General features: G+C 38.5%; 2 protein-coding genes across 2 annotated transcripts in view; one reads left to right on the top strand and one right to left on the bottom strand.

Annotated features, from left to right (window-relative positions):
- Positions 1–84: 84 nt before the first annotated feature.
- The window catches only part of LOC141299911 (protein mono-ADP-ribosyltransferase PARP14-like), a 29,908-nt gene continuing 11,431 nt past the window's right edge, over positions 85–18,561 (bottom strand). The window contains 4 exon segments of the mRNA XM_073830274.1: positions 85–365; positions 449–623; positions 8,087–8,146; positions 8,304–8,383. Of these exon segments, the coding sequence (XP_073686375.1) occupies positions 85–365; positions 449–623; positions 8,087–8,146; positions 8,304–8,383 (596 nt within the window).
- hrh2b (histamine receptor H2b) lies at positions 6,034–6,928 on the top strand. Its single transcript, XM_073830159.1, is given in 4 exon segments — positions 6,034–6,232; positions 6,235–6,340; positions 6,342–6,711; positions 6,713–6,928. Coding segments are annotated over 4 exon segments (891 nt in total).

Genomic DNA, 18,561 nt, shown 5'->3' with positions numbered 1-18,561 from the left:
AATAAAAATAGATTGTAACTGCATTACAATAATGCACAAGAATTTATCTCAAACCTGATCGAACTAAACTGTAAAATTTAATTTCTACTGAAATGTGATTAAGTATTCTGGGTAAGCTTGTACATCATTAAAGATCACAAACATGGATGGGTTATCAGTTTTATCTGCCACACTGTCATAAAGATGAACACCTTGTGAACATTTTTTTGGAGGAGTAAGAAGGCCTTTTCTTCCTTGTGTGAAGTCACCAACAAGTACCTTGGCGAGGTACATGCGTTTATGTCCTTTGGCATCAGGTTTAGAGTAGCCCTTGGCTGAATAACTTGGGTCCACAGCAAAATATGAACCATTTCCATACAACGCTCCTAACAACATAATAAAAGTCTGTTAATTTTAAATGCAAATATTACACTTTTAAACTGTGAAAGATAATGGTACAAGTTAGTACCATGCATGCCAGCAAAGCTGCGATTGAAACCATGATTGTTAATCTGATCTGTCGTATCAGGGCCAGTTCCATGGAAGAGACGCTTTTCATTGTCTATGTGCTTGTTTTTAACTTCCATTTCCTCCTTTTTGATTGTGTAGTTTCTCCAAAGTGCACTGTTCTGGACTCTTTCAATCTGTGCAGAAGACAAGATTTTAAGACTACTAAAGACAAACTTTCAAAACTACTTTACACAAATTAGTTGCAGAAGTTTGGGCCACATATAAATGTAATAGTCTTACTTTAATGATATTGCTGGATAATCCAGTTTTTTTTAATTCGTTTTCCACTTCTGTAAATTCCTGTGAGCCTGCTGTGAGTTTTACAAGAACAACTGACTCTCCTTCCATGTCCTCCCAGTGTAAAGGCAAAGTTTCAGCTGAGAAAAAAAATAAATAAAAAATAAATAAATTGTGGTGGCCTTCTAATCTAATTTCCAATGTTTCATCTGCATTCTATTTCTCACCTCTCAGTTGTACTCGCTTTAATTCAGTTTGTTTTGTTCCTTTTATGGCCATCTTCTGAACTATGTCTGCATGATATGCTTTACCATTAATCTTGATTTGCACAGATGTTCTTCGGTAGCTGAAGGCCTCTTCCAAGTCACAATTGGTAAAAGCATCAAATGCTTTAAATTTGCGACCACTTCGATATTGCCACTCAGCTATACTGCTTGTCAATATTGTCATTCTTTTTCGTTTTTCAGTTGTTTCCACTTTTAGGATAATGTCCCGAATACGATTCTCTGCAGTGTAAACGAATCCTGTCAGGCCCTTCAGTGTGATGACAGAGTCTTTGCCTTTCTTCTCAGTTATGACACTTACTTTCAGCTCCTTTTCCATTTTGCTCAGCATTTTTAATTCCTTTTTGGTGAAATGAGCAATGGCTGGATTACAGATTGTGTGGTTCATTTGCTCCTTGGTAATCAAGCTGTTGATTATGACACTGGCCTTACTCAAATACTCTGGTGTCTCACTACATAGTTGGAACACAGCTGGGTCAATTTCTTTAAACAAAATGTTTTTACCTTTTGTCCAAAAAAAAAAAAAAGGTTAAACTGCATAATATAGTCAGACACAAGTATATCATTTTTCAAATTCACACTTTTCTTTTTTCTTTCTTTTTTTACTTACTGACCTTTAATCATGTTAATCATTGTTTCCGTTGACGTTGTAATTTTGAGCATGCTTTGATGAAAGACAGCCAACATATGTGTCTGGAATATAAGGAACTCCACATTTTTGACATGATCTGTTTTTTTGCTTGCAAATTCAACAACTGCACTGATCATTGCATCTGCAACTTTAGCTGGATCAGCTTCACCTTGACCTAAAGGATCAATAAAAATTGTAGGGCTTTAAATTTCTCACACTGAAACAGGAAATTAAATTATATGAAATATAAATTAGAGCAAGATGTCAACAAGAACAATTTAGCTACACTCTTAAAAATAAAGGTTCTTCACGATGCCATAGAAGAACCTTTTTTGTCTAAATGGTTCCATAAAGAACCTTAAACATCTGAAGAACCTTTCTGTTTCACAAAAGGTTCCTTGTGGCAAAAGAAGGTTCTTCAGATTATAAAAAGGTAAGAAAGAGATGGTTCTTTAAAGAACCTTTGACTGAATGGTTTTTCTATGGCATCGCTTGAAGAACCTTTTAAAGCACCTTTATTATTAATGCACACTGCTGGTTTTGTCAAAAAAAAAAAAAAAAACATCACCTGTGCCTAGAGCTGGGAAGGCAACAGAGGAACATTTGCGGTTCTCGCATAACATCAGAACAGTCAAAACTTTTTGCTGAATATCTTCTGGACTATTACATCCAGCAATGTGTATAATTTCTTTACATGGGAGATCACCAGATGAGGTCACAATCTCTGTTAGCTGATAATTTGCTTCTTTAGCTGTGGAAAAATAGACATACTAATGATGAAAGGTTTAATAGACCTCTCTTAAACTATAAATCAAAACATTTTCAACTAAAATTTCATAAATTAGATAAATGGTCAACGCACCCAGTTTTGATAATTTCTTTTCTACTTGTGATCCAGCACCATCTAAAATCGCCTCGGATACCCCTAGATAATAAAGAAACATTGACAGTTGCATGAGTGTCTCAGTAAAAGCATTATTATAATTTATTTGAATTCAAAGTAAATTCTGAAATTAAATTAAATGAGTTTGCATTAAATGCAATAAAATGAATATATAAAGTAGGTTTAACCTGATTTTAAATTAAATTTCTTATTTGAGGAGTTGACAATTGCATCAGTTCTTTCTTTGGTTATGTCCCCTTTTGAAACTTTCAGAGTCAGATGACTTATTTGCATAGCGTACACCTTAAAACAGGAACTGGAGACTTTACTCTTTGACTCTGAATATAAAGCAACAAAGAAGAAAGATTTCAGTATTGTCTTGTACAATACTGCCAAAACATCTGGTTTTATTATGTTTTTGTTTGGTCAGTTTGTACCTTGAGACGAATCACCCTTCTCCTCTTCCAGCATGTCAGCTTCCTGGAGCACTGCCACAAATCCATTTTCCCTCGCAAACTTTGAGAGCATCATTTTACCCTGCTCCATAAAGTACTTCTTTGCTCCCGCCTTTTTAATGATCACTGTGTCTGTGTGGAGACCATCTGCCAAACTTTTAAAAGAAGTCACAGCTGGCTGGACAAATGTACGCTCTCCAGACAGTTTAATCCAGGGTCTCTTTGGATCAAAACTCACTTTCACCTCACCAGACTTAATAAAATTCTGCCAGTCTTTGGATTTTCTGTCTTTAATGAATTCAGCCACTGCATGTGATTTGACATGCACAGTTTCTTCAACTGTAGCCTGTGATTTGTTGCTTTTTTTCAATCTGTTTAAAATTTTACAAAATATGAATTAGTCAAAACAAGATCAATGATATAAATTTCCCCAAATAATGAAAAGCTACCATGTACACAACAGTGCACCTCAAGCTATCAAATTCATGTGCACAGAATAGCAAAGCCAAACTCATTTAATTACCAAAACAATGTTCCCCTACAAGTGATTTGTAGCTTTTATGCTTCAACCAGAGGGCCAAAAATGACATAGTAGCTTTAACAGATTTGCAAAAACATTAATCCATTCATAAACTTAACAACTCTAGTTTGTGTTCACTGGAACTGAGTGAGCAGACCTAGAATGTGTTTCCCAGACAAATACATCTCACTGCTTGTTTGTTAATTGACCCTTCGCAGATACCCACCCCCCTTAGTTTCAGTTGCTATGTCCGACAAACAATGCTGCTCTCACACTATACACATCATGATTTTCACACAATGAAAAGTACAGGCAGAAGAGGGTTTTTTTTTTCTCAATTTTGTCTTTTTTTTTAAGAAATTCAAACAATAAATACCATTTTGTGACTCTATAATGTGTCGTGACAGATCACTGTATTGCCACAGTTCAAACGTCTGATCGTCTTTTCATATTTACTTAAAAATAAAGTCTTTGCTGTCATGATAATTTATTTAATTAATAAATAAGTGTTATTTATTTATTTATTAATTTTAAAGAAATTGTACTCACCCCAAACATTGAAACATGGTGTAGGTCTATTGTATATAAAACCAACTCTTGACTTTGTTTCTCTGAATAGGCTAATAAGGTATATTTGGAAGTGTCACTGCAGGGTGCACCCTCACAGATTACTTTTATAACACCAAGACCTGTTAAACAGGATTTCAATGGAATGTTGTTGTTTTTTTAGAATGTTTTAGAATGTGTGTGTACTGTATAAAAGCGGGTAATCTGATTATAAAGATAAATGAAGGTTAACCATATTCTCATGTTCAGATAAATCTAGTACAGTGGTAAAATTCCAGAGGTTCTGGTGTTATGAGACTTTCAGTTTCTGAGATTTTCAGATTTCGTAGGGGAGGAAAACATGAATATTCATAAGTATCCCAGACATATGGGAGTGTGTGGTGCCTGCAACTGGGAATTTTAGTTCAGCCTGTGTCTTCTCGACCAATGATCTATGCCTGTTTACTTTTTCATCATTTTTAATGTGTTTTTATTTAACTCAGTTTTAGTAACAATGTTTACTACACCAGAAAAGCCTAGATGTGGAGATGGGTTTCTAATGCAACGTCAAAATGAATTACTTTTCAAATTATGCACTATGCTAAAAGTGTAGATTTGTGAAAGAAACCACACACACAAAAAAAAGTCTTTATAAAATGGAATGAACGTTATTAGTGTTTTATTGTCCCTAGAGGGTTAACTGTTAACTGCAGTGAATTGTATGTACAGTCGTGGCCAAAAGTTTTGAGAATTACATAAATATTGGAAATTGGAAAAGTTGCTGCTTAAGTTTTTATAATAGCAATTTGCATATACTCCAGAATGTTATGAAGAGTGATCAGATGAATTGCATAGTCCTTCTTTGCCATGAAAATTAACTTAATCCCGAAAAAAAACTTTCCACTGCATTGTTAAGAAGGCTTCAGGGCGTCCAAAAAAGTCCAGCAAGCGCCAGGATCGTCTCCTAAAGAGGATTCAGCTGCGGGATCAGAGTGCCACCAGTGCAGAGCTTGCTCAGGAATGGCAGCAGGCAGGTGTGAGCGCATCTGCACACACAGTGAGGCCAAGACTTTTGGAAGATGGCCTGGTGTCAAGAAGGGCAGCAAAGAAGCCACTTCTCTCCAAAAAAAAAAACAAAACATCAGGGGCAGATTGATCTTCTGCAAAAAGTATGGCGAATGGACTGCTGAGGACTGGGGCAAAGTCATATTCTCTGATGAAGCCTTTCCGATTGTTTGGGGCATCTGGAAAAAGGCTTGTCCGGAGAAGAAAAGGTGAGCGCTACCATCAGTCCTGTGTCATGCCAACAGAAAGCATCCTGAGACCATTCATGTTTGGGGTTGCTTCTCATCCAAGCGAGTGGGCTCACTCACAATTTTTCACGAATTGCAGAGGTCCTGAAAAAGAAGGGCCAACACTACTGACTCTTTGCATAAATGTCATGTAATTGTCGATAAAAGCCTTTGAAACGCATGAAGTGCTTGTAATTATATTTCAGTACATCACAGAAACAACTGAAACAAAGATCTAAAAGCAGTTTAGCAGCAAACTTTGTGAAAACTAATATTTGTGTCATTCTCAAAACTTTTGGCCACGACTGTATAGGTACTTTTTGCAAGAATGTTGACCATATAGAGGCATGTTTTTTTTTTTCTTCAACCAGCATAGGTTGCCATAACCTCAAATTAATTTGTCTACCATCCATTTAGTCAAAAACAATGATAGTTTTCAAAAAAGGTTTCGAAACACTGCTAGTGGTTGGTCAAAACAGATAGCCCCTCCCCAAACTCGTGCCATTGGTTTAGCCAATGTTGCTATGCAGGGAGAGTCAGGAATCTGAAGCAAATGTCAAGGCAATGAGCAAGACTTTTCCAAGTAAGCACGTAACAATTGTATTTCCATTTTAAACTAAGTTAGTAGGAAGTTCTGCAACATTTTACATATTATACATTTCACTTTTACTAAAGGTTCTACATTAATTACCCTGGATGGTACTGGTGGCCTTCATCGTGCTGACCATTTGTGGAAACTTGCTTGTTTGTCTGGCTGTGGCCACCAGTCGGCGTCTGCACCAGATTAGTAGTTGTTTTATACTCTCACTGGCTGTGACAGACTTGCTGCTGGGTTTGCTGGTGCTTCTGCTGTCTGCCATGCTGAAATTACGCAATGGGAGATGCCCTCTTGGGGGTGTTTTTGCAATATCTACATCTCTCTGGATGTGATGCTCTGCAGTGCTTCAATCCTCACTTTACAGGCCATTAGTTTTTACCTTGCCAATTCTAAGCCTCTCTGCTATCCCTTGTCAGGTGGTGATCACTCTGACTGCGATCTTGATGTGCTCTTTGGCTGTGTCCTTTGTGTCTATTAACCTAGGCTGGAACACATCTGACTTCAGAGTGCAGAACCTGGACTGGGACATATGGGATGAAGGAGAGGAAGGCAGGACGTGCTGCTATGAATGGAGTAATAATTACGTGCTGCTGAGAGCCTTTCTAATCTTCTACCTCCCTCTGCTGGTCATGTGTGGAATGTACCATCCTATATTCTGTGTTGCACGTGAACAAGTATGTTTCTTCACTTAGGTCAATGACATGACAATGACTGCCACTGCGCTGGAACACAAAGCCATGGTGACCCTGGCTGCAGTGCTTGGTGCTTTTGCCATTTAGCTGGTTCCCCTATTTCACCTACTTCATATGCATGGGTATTTGGGCAAAGACCCACTCTATCGTTCTTTGGTTGGGATACCTTAACTCAGCTCTGAATCCTATTTTTTTTTTACCCAGCCTTAAACTTCTAGATTTCTGTCAGGTATGTGGACAGCTGCTCTGCTGTAGACGCAGCAATCAGGGGGAACTGCCATTTGTTCACCTTTTTAATTAACAGGTTAAAATCTTTTGGCACCTGTAATTAAAACTCAGCTGTCCACCTGACTTCATCAAATTGCATTGAATACATATTACATCAATTATGCTAATATCATCAACAATAACAACAGCAAACAACATTAAGAATGGCCTACTATGGACTGATCAGTGACAATGAATTAATATCAGACTCAACAATATACAAATGTAACTTAAAAATCCAAAATGTATTATGGTCAAAAATACATAATACTGTTCTTATAATGTTTGGGACATAAATCTCTATAGAGTATGATAAAAATGGCTGCTGCTTATTTAAAGGATCTCTGGTAAAGTAAATGTTTCATTAAAAAAAAGAAGAATTTTAGGGTTATAACATCAATTTAACAATATAACAATCAATTTATGGTTATAACATATTACATTTACTGTTAAAAAATTGGACAAGCCATGTCTGGACAAATGTTTTAAACAGTCATTTTTCAAATCAGATAAGAATATTTCATTTAATACAGGTTAAATTGTGTTTAAATGCTTCTAAGTTTTGCACATTAGAAGTTTTTATATTAATTTAGATACATTTATTTATTTATTGTTTTAGAAATAGCATTGTATAACATTCTAGCGTTTTACAGTGTTGCCTGGGTTCTTAATAGCTTCAGTATTGAAAATAGCTGCATGATTTTACATGATTTTTTACATGCTACATGGTTTTAAAAATAGCATTGCCCTTCTGTCCATCACTGAAAGTTGAATAAAAATTGATTGTAAATGCACAGTAATGAACACACACAAAAAAACCTGTGACATTTACAGTAAAATACCAGCAGCTGTGGTTGCCAAAAAAAAAAAAAAAAAAAAAAAAAATTAATTAGTACAAAAAATTTGTTGCGTACTAGTAGGCCTACTAATAATACAATTGTAAAACACTGACAACCACCAAAAAAGGTGGTGATGCTTGTTTTTTTCTTCCAATTCCTCCTTTTTGATCATGTAGTATTTCCAAAGTACGCTGTTCTGAACTCTTTTAATCTATGCAGAAGACAAGACTAAACATTTAGCCTAAGCAATAATGATATCACAGTACAAAATTAGAAACTTTCAAAAATAATAACTTCACAAAGATTAGGACAGTTGTAGAAGTTTGGGTCAAATATAAATGTAACAGTCTTACTGTAATGATATTGCTGGATAGTCCAGTTTTTCTGGACTCTTTTTCCACATCGGCATATTCCTTTGTACGGTGCCCGCCTACGGTGCCCGCCAGGGGACACCTTCGGTTCACTTATGTTTGTCGTGGCCACAACATAATATCATGTTCCCACGAGTTTATATGTCGTGGCCACGACAAACATAAGTGAACCGAAGGTGTCCCCTGGCGGGCACCGTACCTTTGAGCCTGCTGTGAGTTTTACAAGAACAACTGACTGTCCTTTCATGTCCTCCCAGTTTGAAGGCAAATAACTTTGAGCTGCAGCTGCAGAAGACAAGATGAAAAACTAATTTTGTTAACCTTCTAATTTATTCATAACTGCAATGTTTAATGTGCATTTGTGTTTCTCACCTTTCAGTTCTACTCTCTTTAGTTCAATTTGTTTTTTTCCCTTTGTGGCAACTTTGCGAACTTGATTTGTACAGATGTTTGATGGTTAAAAGCTTCTTCCAAGTCGTAATTGGTAAAAACATCAAATGCTTTAAAGTTGTGACCACTTTTATATTGCCACTCAACTATACTGCTGATCAAAGCTGCCAGGCTTTTTTGGTGTTTATTCCTTTCAACTTTGCGGATAATGTCCTGAATACGACTCTCTGCAGTTTGAACGAATCCTGTCAGACCCTTCAGTGTGATGACAGAGTCTTGGCCTTTCTTCTCAGTTATGACACTTACTTTGAGTTCCTTTTCCATTTTTCTTAGCATTTCTAAATCCTCTTTGGTGAAATGAGCAATAGCTGGATCATGGATTGTGATGTTCATATGTTCCTGGTTAATCAAGCTGTTGATCAGGGCACCAACCTTACTCAAATCCCCTGGTGTTTCCCCACACAGTTGAAACACAACTGGCTCGATTTCATCAAACAATATCTTTTTACCTTTTGTCCAGTTACATGTTTGTTAGAAAGAAACAAAGAGGTAGTTAATAGTAATATATATTCAGACACTTAGGTACCTACGGTAGGCACCACAATACATACATTATTACATTTTGAGTAGTAAAAGACCATTTTGCACACACATGAACTGATAAAATGCTTATCTTTGGTTTCTGCGTAGACCTGCACATTCACACCTGTCTTGTAAAAGCTATGTGCGAATAGTTGGGTGGGTCTAAACAGACAGCGATGTTGATCTTCTTCTGCGGAGGCAGCACTTATCTACCTATTACATTATAGAGTAGAACATTCCAAAAGCTGTAGTTTTGGGCTTTCAAGTGAAGCGGCATTCACTGAGACAGAATGTCCTCATTGCGAGGAAATGAGTCTCTCCTCTCTGCGCTTGTGGATAGTGTTGCTGCCTCTCGTGCCCTCCCATTTTCTTCCTCACAGGAGCCTGTTAGGAAAAAAAAAACAGCGGGGCAGAGGAACTAAGCGCTCCGAGTCGAGTGAGCTTATGCCGGCTCAGCCCCCGCATGCCTCACCTTTCACCTTCTCCACAAACAAAGGATTCACCGGTCCTCTTTACCCACCCTGACCAGCGTCCCTCTATGGCTGCGAGAGATCTGGTCTCTTTCAGTGGAAGTGAGGATGACACGGACAGCTGGACAGCATGTCATCGGCTGCTTCAGACACGGAGGAGTTTCGGGCTCGATCAACGACCCCGCCCCTTGCCGTCTGCTGAGCTTCACAGTTCCAGGAATGGGACTGGCTTGGATGCCGAACTTTTCTGTATCCTGACCAGAGCCGTGGATGAGCTGGGTCTGGAGTGGTCTCCATCAAAGGAGCCCTCTCACAGCCACCTGGATGAGTGGTTCCTGCCGGGGCACTGTCAAGCCCCTTGCCAGCGAGCCTCCCTGTTTTTTCCAGAGGTCTACGAGGAGCTCACCAGGTCATAGCATGCCACTCCTTCTTCCTCTGCTCTCACCTCGGTCAACGGCGCTGAAAATAAGGGGTACGAGAAGCTGCCTCCCCTAGATGAGTCAGTGGCCACGCATCTCTGCTCACCCACTGCCATTGGCTGGAAGGAAAAGGCTGCCCACCCATCCAAGCCGTGCAGGACAATGTCGGCCCTCGTGGGACATGCCTATTCATCGGCTGGACAGGCTGCCTCAGCGCTGCACTCCATAGTGGTTCTCCAGGTCTTTCAGGCCAAACTCCTCGCTGGTTCAGATGAGTCTGCCCCAGGCCCTGCCATGTTGAACTAGCTGCGAAGCGCAACAGACCTGGCTTTGTGTGCCACCAAGGCAACAGCGCAGGCGATTGGTAGGTCAATGGCCAGCCTGGTGGTGCTCCAGCGCCACTTATAAATAAAACAAGGTTATTAACTCCAATTAGCTTGAAGGCCCTAGCGTAGTGCAGAGTAACGACACGCACGTCCTCTGCTCAGAGGTGATGAAATCGCTGGAAAAGGGTGCCATGGAAGCGGTTCGTCCAGATCAGATCGAGTCAGGCCTCTACAGGCGTTACTTCCTCATTCCCAAGAAGGATACAGGCCAACGGCCCATCCTCGATCTCAGACACCTGAATCGTGCCCTCATAAAACTGGACCCTTGGAAAGACTCGCAATGGATGGAAAGGGGTGAGGCCCTGGAAATGGTTTGCAGGAGAAAAGTCATTTTGACAGATGCTTCCAACACAGGTTGGGGAGCTCTGTGCAACGGCAGACCAGCTTGTCGAAAGCAGAGGAAGGGTTTCACATCAACTGCCTAGAGATGCTGTCGGTGTGTCTGGCCCTTCAGATCTTCTTGCCAGATCTAAGGGAACACCACGTGCTGGTCCGTTTGGACATCATGGCGGTGGTGTTCTACATAAATCGCCAGGGATGGCTCTCCTCGAAGGGCCTCTTCACTCTGGTGGAGCGCCTCTTGGAATGGGCTCAGCTCAACGTGCGTTCGCTGAAAACAGTGCACATGCCGGGCAAACTGAATTGCGGTGCAGATATGCTGTCTTGGAGCAATGTTTCCTTAGGAGAGTGGACGCTCCATCCACAGACAGTTCAAAGAATCTGGGACCTCTTTGCCTCAAGAGACAACTCTCATTGCCTAGTCTATTATTCGAAGGGCAGGGATGCCCATGACTGGCCCAACATCCATCACCGCAGCTGAGTCATTGGTTCATTTTATTTCACTGCACGATCCAATGCCCGTGCAGTTACACCGCGTTATTAAAAATAGGCTTCAGTTAAGGAGAAAAAATGACTTTTTCCCCATAGCATCTGAGCGGCGCATTACTCGTTCCCTTATCTCAGGACACCGAGGTTACATCAGTTTTTGGACTATTTAATAATTTATTCATTCATTCTTACCTTTAGTCCTGTTAATTGTGCCTTTCTTTGATTTCGGGATTCTTTTGAGCATGCTTTGACGAAAGTCATCCAACATGCTTATCTGGAATATAATGAACTCCACACTTTTCACATGAACTGGCTCCTTTTTTTATCACAAATTCAATCACTGCACTGATCATTGCATCCGCAACATCAACTGGATTAGCTCCACGGATTAGCTCCACCTTGACCTGAAGGGTCAATTAAAAAAAAAAAAAAATACATTTTACCTAGGTAATCAAAAAAGAACAATAATAATAAGAAGAAACAAAGGTAGAATTACCTGTGCCTTGAGCTGGGAAGGCAACAGAGGTAAATCTGTGATTCTCACATAACTTCAGAACAGACAAAACTTTTTGCTGAATATCAGATGGTTTATTACATCCAACAATGTGTATGATTTCTTTACATGGGAGATTGCCAGATGAGGTCACAATCTCTGTTAGCTGATAATCTGTATCTCTAGCTGTGGAAAAAGACACATACTAATAATCAAAGGTTTAATAGAGCTCTCCTAAACTATAAATCTAAACATTTTCAACTAAAAATTTACAAACTAGACAAATCCTTAACGCACCCATTTGTAATAATTCCTGTTCTACTTGTAATCCAGCACCATCTAAAATAGCCTTGGATACCCTTAGATAGCAATGAGACATTGGCAGTTGCATTAGTGTCTCAATAAAATCATAGTTAGAATTTATTTGAATTCAGAATGGAACTTAATGCATTAAAATTTCTGATTTGAGGGGTTGACAATTACATCAGTTTTTTCTTTGGTTATGTCCCCTGATGAAACCTCCAGGGTCAGATGACCTATTTGCAAAATGTACACGGTACAGGACCTGGAGACTCTGCCAAGAGGCCCTAAATATAAAGCAACAAAGACAGGAGATCTTTATTTGTATCTTGCTCAGTACACTTCCTGGTTTTATAGTTTTTAATAATTTGTATTTTTGTGTACCTTTAGAAAAATCATCATTCTCCTCCTCGAGCATATCATCTTCCTGAAGAACCACCGTAAATCCATCTTTCTTCACAAACATTGAGAGCATCATTTTACCCTGCTCCATGAAGTACTGCTTTGCTCCCGCCTTTTTAATGATCAGTGTGTCTGTGTAGAGACCATCTGCCAAAATTTTAAAGAAAGTCGCAGCTGGCTGGACAAATGTACGCTCTCCAGACAGTTTGATACAGGGTCTCATTGAATCGAAACTCACTTTCATCTTATCAGACTTAATAAAATGCTGCCAGTTTTGTAATTTTCTGTCTTTTATAAATTTAACCACAGCATGTGATTTGACACAAACGGTTTCTTCAACTGTTGCTTAATGAAACATTCTTTCTTCTCACTGACCTCCATCACTGGTTCATTGAAACCACTCACTATAAGCTTGTCTTTATACACTGACCAGTCTATAAACAAAGTCCTAACATTCTATGCTACTGATAAGATCCAAACTTTGGAGCATTTGAAGGACGCCTTGATCTTCTATAGTAAAACTTTTGGATGTAAGAACCATATTCACCCTCTTCTCTGCCTCAGCAAGTGCTCTTTCTGTGCTCCCAATCACAACAACATCTCCATTTTTGATTGTGTAGACCAGTGGTTCTCAATCCTGGTCCTGGGGGACCCCTGCTCTGCACATTTTGCATGTCTCCCTTATTTAACACACCTGATTGAGATCAGCTCATTAGGAGAGAGATCCATGAACTGAACTAACAAGCTGAAGATCTCAATCAGGTGTGTTAAATAAGAGAGACATGCAAAATGTGCAGAGCAGGGGTCCCCCAGGACCAGGATTGAGAACCACTGGTGTAGACAACACTTATTCCATGAGATATGAAGAGCTCTCTGGACATTTCATCACAATCCACTGATCTCAGAAACTTCAGGATTGAATGATCAGTCTGTAAGGACTTCTGTTTCATATTTATTTGCTTCTCAAGGACCCAATTCTTGAAGATGACAGTATCAAATCTAGAACCCGAAAATACTAATTTGTTCTGGTCTTTTTTGTAGTCAATGTGCAGGAATGGAGGAACAGCACTTTTCAGACCATCTTGTTCAAGCAAAGAGTAAATGGCAGGAGACATCTCCATGCCATCTGTGACACTAGTAGTTTCTCTCTCCATTGATTTGTTGCTTCTTTTTTGTTAAATCTGTTCAAAAATGTACAAATTATTAATTAGTCAAAACAAAATCACTGATAGAAATGTTTCCAAAATAAAAAGTTGTAAGATGCCCGTCTCACTGATAAATGTTTACCTGCAACCATGTCACCGAAACAATATACTTTTTATCCTTCAACCACCAGAGGGCCAAAAGTTACGTTGTGTAGCTTTAAAAGGTCTGTGCCAAAACACCAATTCATTCACAAACATAACAACACCTTCTTCATTTAAACCATGTTGATTTCACAATAAATGCTGAATCATTTTAGTGTTGATCATATGAAAACAGCTGAAATAAAACCTTTGTGTTGTCTAATAATAGTTTAATAATTTCGCGAAATACTTTGTTGTTGTTTTTCCAGGATTTTTTCATGAACATCAATTATTTTAAATAGAAATCTTTTGTAACATTTCTTAAATGACTTTACTGTCATTATAATCAAATTAATGAATTAAAGTATCACACTGACCCCAAACTTTTCAATATAGTGCTTAACAAAACCAATTATGTCTTTGTCTCCTTGTATGCACTCAAATAAATAAATAACTATTTGACTGAACATTATTTGGACAATGGACATTTTAGTTGAGTTTACTTCGTGCTTTAGTTCATCCTACATGAAATATTTGAGTAGAGATAGCATGTTTCCATCATGTAGAAACACAGTCCATACAAGTTCAGCCAAAGTGTTATAATAACATATTAGCAAGTACAATATAACTTTTCTTTGCTCAATATTTCAACACAATGGTAACTCACATCAAAAACACCAACATAACAGAAAATCATTTTAAATGGCAGCACAATAGAACACATTAACAAGCCTCCATATTTTCGCATTTTGTGTCATTTTGTTAAAATGCATGGAATAGTGCATAAAAGTCAATTTAACATGATGCAAACATGTTAACAGCTTTTTTTTTTTTTGGGGGGGGGGGGTTACTGGAAGTGTTAGGAAGTGTTACTGGTGCAAACTCACCAAAAACACCAAGACCTGTTTAACAGGATTTCAGAACCGTTTGGAATGAGTCTTTAGACAGTTTTTGCTTGAAAGAAAAAAAAAAAAAAAAAATATTGATTTTCTACCATCTCACTATCCTCTGGAAAAGACACACCTTTAAGTGTGGTTAATGTCAGTGTAAAAAATATAAAGGCGTTTGAATTGGGACTGTATAAAAAAGTAATTTGGTTGAAAAGATATATGATAAATTTAAATTTAAGTTATTGATTATTTCATCTCCTTTCTTCCATACTCATGTTTTTTATAATGTTACAGCCCACCAAACCTGTTACAACTGAGCACTCTTTGTACTTGACATTAATTTACACACTTTAAGTTGTAGATTTAAAAAAAAAAAAACATTATTTCTCCACTATCAAATCACAAAACTTTCGAAACAAAGAAAATGATAATCATAACAATTAGATGTTACTACTAAATAACTTAAACAGCCATTTTCTGTACATGATTATAACTTACTGTTATTTGAACATAATTTTGCAGGACATTGTCTTCTCTTTGAACGCAAACCTGAAGGTTATTTTTAACCTATATCCTCATGTTCAGATTAGTCTAGTACTGTGGTAAAGAACCAGGGCTTCCAGTGTTACAAGATTTTTGGTTTCTGAGATTTTCACATTTTGTGGGCGAGGCATATATATATATATTCATGACTATCTAATACTTAGGGAACTGTGTGTGGCCTGAAACTGAGCATTTTAGTTAAAGCTATTTAGCCTGCATCCTCTCAGGCATCTATACTGCCCTCCAAAGGCAAAGCGCAGTAACTACACATTTGGTCAAAATTGAATTAAGGCTTAAAATGGACTTTGTGACAACTGTTTTGTCTCGTGGCAAAGTCTCCTGGTTAAATTTTGTCCTGTTTCAGAGAAACGAGAGCGTTGTTTCAGAGAAATGAGAGTGTTTGACTAGCTGTCAAAAAACTTTAAAGGCATTTTTCTCAGTTTCAGTGTTCGCGTAGTTACTGCACTTTGCCTTTGGAGGGCAGTATAGTGGTTTCTTGGTTTCCTGCCAACTCAGACATTTCTGCACTCTCAGATATTCACTGCATTCTCAGAAGAAGTTTAAAACATGATCACAGATCAAATGATTTGTTACAAGGCATGACAGCAACACATTTGGTTGACCAACTTTAACAGGCTACCATTTGTACTTTCAAAAACAATCAGAGTGTACCAACAGTGGTTTTGTCACAGTTTACATTAAGAAGGACAGCATGCATATAATAAGTTTTGAAGCTCATAAGTTGTGATAGACCTTGAACTTGTCTGACAGGCCTACTTTCAACTAAGCTTACCTCCATGTCTCTTATCACAGACTTTCTGTCAAAGTTTCGGTCATCATGTCCTGAGGCTAACAAAGTGTACTTAACATGTCTTTCAACTAAACACTGGAGTGAAGACACATCCACAATTTTGTGACTGTTTCATGTCATTCATCTTTGCATGGCTATGTCAAATCCATAAACAAAGAGGAGGAGTTCCTGCTATTATAGCATATAAATAGTACAGTGAAAAGGTATTAATAGTTCTGACAACTCGTAAACACAACTAATGAACAACATTATTAACACAATGGATCCTTCAAAAACACAAGCATGTTGTCATTCTTCTTCTTCATGTTATTCTTCTTCTTATTATTATTATCATTAGTGATAGAGACAATCTCTTTGATCACCTGGTGCGTTTTAAATCAGAATACATGCTGAAGAGCTGATACATTTCTTAGTCAAGCAAAATATCCAATAACAGGAAGCTTACTGGGATGAAAAGCTTGTTCTGTACACATAAACAGATTTGATCCATGTAAAATCAAACAGCTTTTAGGCTTCTGAAATATCTATTTATATAAGACTGATCACCCACTGAAGCTAAGCAGGGTTGAGACTGGTTAGTACCTGGATGGGAGACCTCCAGGGAAAACCAGGTGCTGCTGGAAGAGGTGTTAGTGAGGCCAGCAGGGGGTGCTCACCCTGTGGTCTGTGTGGGTCCTAGTGCCCCAGTATAGTAATGTGGATACCATATGGACAAAAAGCACCGTCTTTCGAGTGAGACGTTAAACCGAGGTCCCAAGGTCCCGAGATCATTAAAAATCCCAGGATGTCAAAATTCAAAAGTTTATGTTTTAATTTTGATGAATAGAGCTCACAGCTCATGAGTCAAAAATCCAGTATCTCAAAATATTAGAATATTTACATTTGAGTTTCATTAAATTACCATCCCTACAGTATAAATTCCGGGTATCTCTTGTTCTTTAAAACAACAATAATGGGGAAGACTGCTGACTTGGCAATGGTCCAGAAGAAAATCACTGACACCCTCCACAAAGATAGTACGCCACAGAAGGTTATTACTGAAAGGGATGGCCATTTACAGAGTGCTGTATCAAAGCATATTAAATGCAAAGTTGACTGGAAGGATGAAATTTGGTAGGAAAAGTTGCACAAGCAGCAGGGATGACCGCAAGCTTGAGAATACTGTCAAGCAAAGCAGATTCAAACACTTGGGAGAGCTTCACAACAAGTGGACTAAAGCCACAGCACATTGAGTCACCACACTTAGAAGTCTTTAGAAACAGGGCTAACAAGCCACTTGGGCTAAGGAGAAAAAGCACTGGACTTCTGCTCAGTGATTCAAAGTCCTCTTTTTAGATAAAAGTACATTTTGAATTTCACGCTGAATTCATGCTCCCAGAGTTTGGAGGAAGACTGGAGAAGCATAGAATCCAAGCTGCTCGAAATCCAGTGTGAAGTTTCCAAAGTAGGTGATGATTTGGGGTGCCATGTCATTTGTTGGTGTTGGCCCACTGTGCTTTATCAAGGCCAAAGTCAATGCAGCCATCTACCAGGATATTTTGGAGCACTTTATGCTTCCATCTGCTGACAAGCTTTATGGAGATGCTGATTTCCGTTTCTAACAGGACTTTAGCACCTGCCCACAGCTTTCAAGTGGTTTTCTGACCATGATATTGCTGTGCATGATTGGCCTGACCTTTACCCCATATGGAATCTATGGGACATTTTCAACAATACAGACAAGCTGAAGGCTCAATAATGCCGCAGGCTGATTGCTTCCACCCACGCCACACCTCACTGATGCTGTAATTTGTGCTAAAGGAGCCCCGACCAAGTATTGAGTGCATAAATGAACATATGTTGTGCCCTCTTTACGTATCAGGAGTATCTACCTATTTTAATTGATGACGCTAGAACCTGGACAGGATTTTACTTAAAAATCAAACTGTGATCCTGCTTTTATACTGCTTTTGACAAAGTGCAACTCTGATCTCATACTTTCTACAAATAGTAGAGACCTCGCAGTACTATTTGAATGACCACACTATGTAGCAAAAATACACACATTTATTTAAAAGAAAATAAACAGAAGGAATCAAAGATTAATCTGTTCTTTCAACCTACTAATAAACTTTTCCCTTCAAATACAGTGCTTGGTTGACTCTTTTCCCCCCTTAAACACTTAAAGGGTTAAACTTTTACACCAATATCAAAATATCAAGTTATTTACTGAATCACCTTACCAAATTAAACTTCAGGTTTTTCCCTTTAGAAGTATAATTTGTATTCAATAAGTGTAGACCAATATACCAATGTCCTTTTGAAGACTTAAAACAGAAATACAGCACGTAAACAAACTTTAGATTTGGTTAGAAGTACCAATGCAACCCTTTACTGATATTATCTCAAGGAATCAGAGTATTAAATCACAATATGGTTCAGAAATGCAAAATAGCTGAAAGTGGGCCCACCACACTCACTCAAACAAACAAACAAAAACACACACACACACACACACACACACACACACACAACAAACCCCCGTTTCAGGCAACGTCTTTGGAGTGCGTTGAGGCCGAGTGAAACGTAAAATGGTTGCTTCGCTCTCTAAGAGCACAAATAAAACTAACAAATGTACCTGAATAAACTTGAAAGAGGTCAAGGATCCCGTTGCCTGT

The sequence above is a fragment of the Garra rufa genome, chromosome 23, assembly GCF_049309525.1.
Source record: "Garra rufa chromosome 23, GarRuf1.0, whole genome shotgun sequence".
Classification (NCBI taxonomy): domain Eukaryota; kingdom Metazoa; phylum Chordata; class Actinopteri; order Cypriniformes; family Cyprinidae; genus Garra; species Garra rufa.
This window is presented reverse-complemented; position numbering and strand designations above follow the sequence as displayed.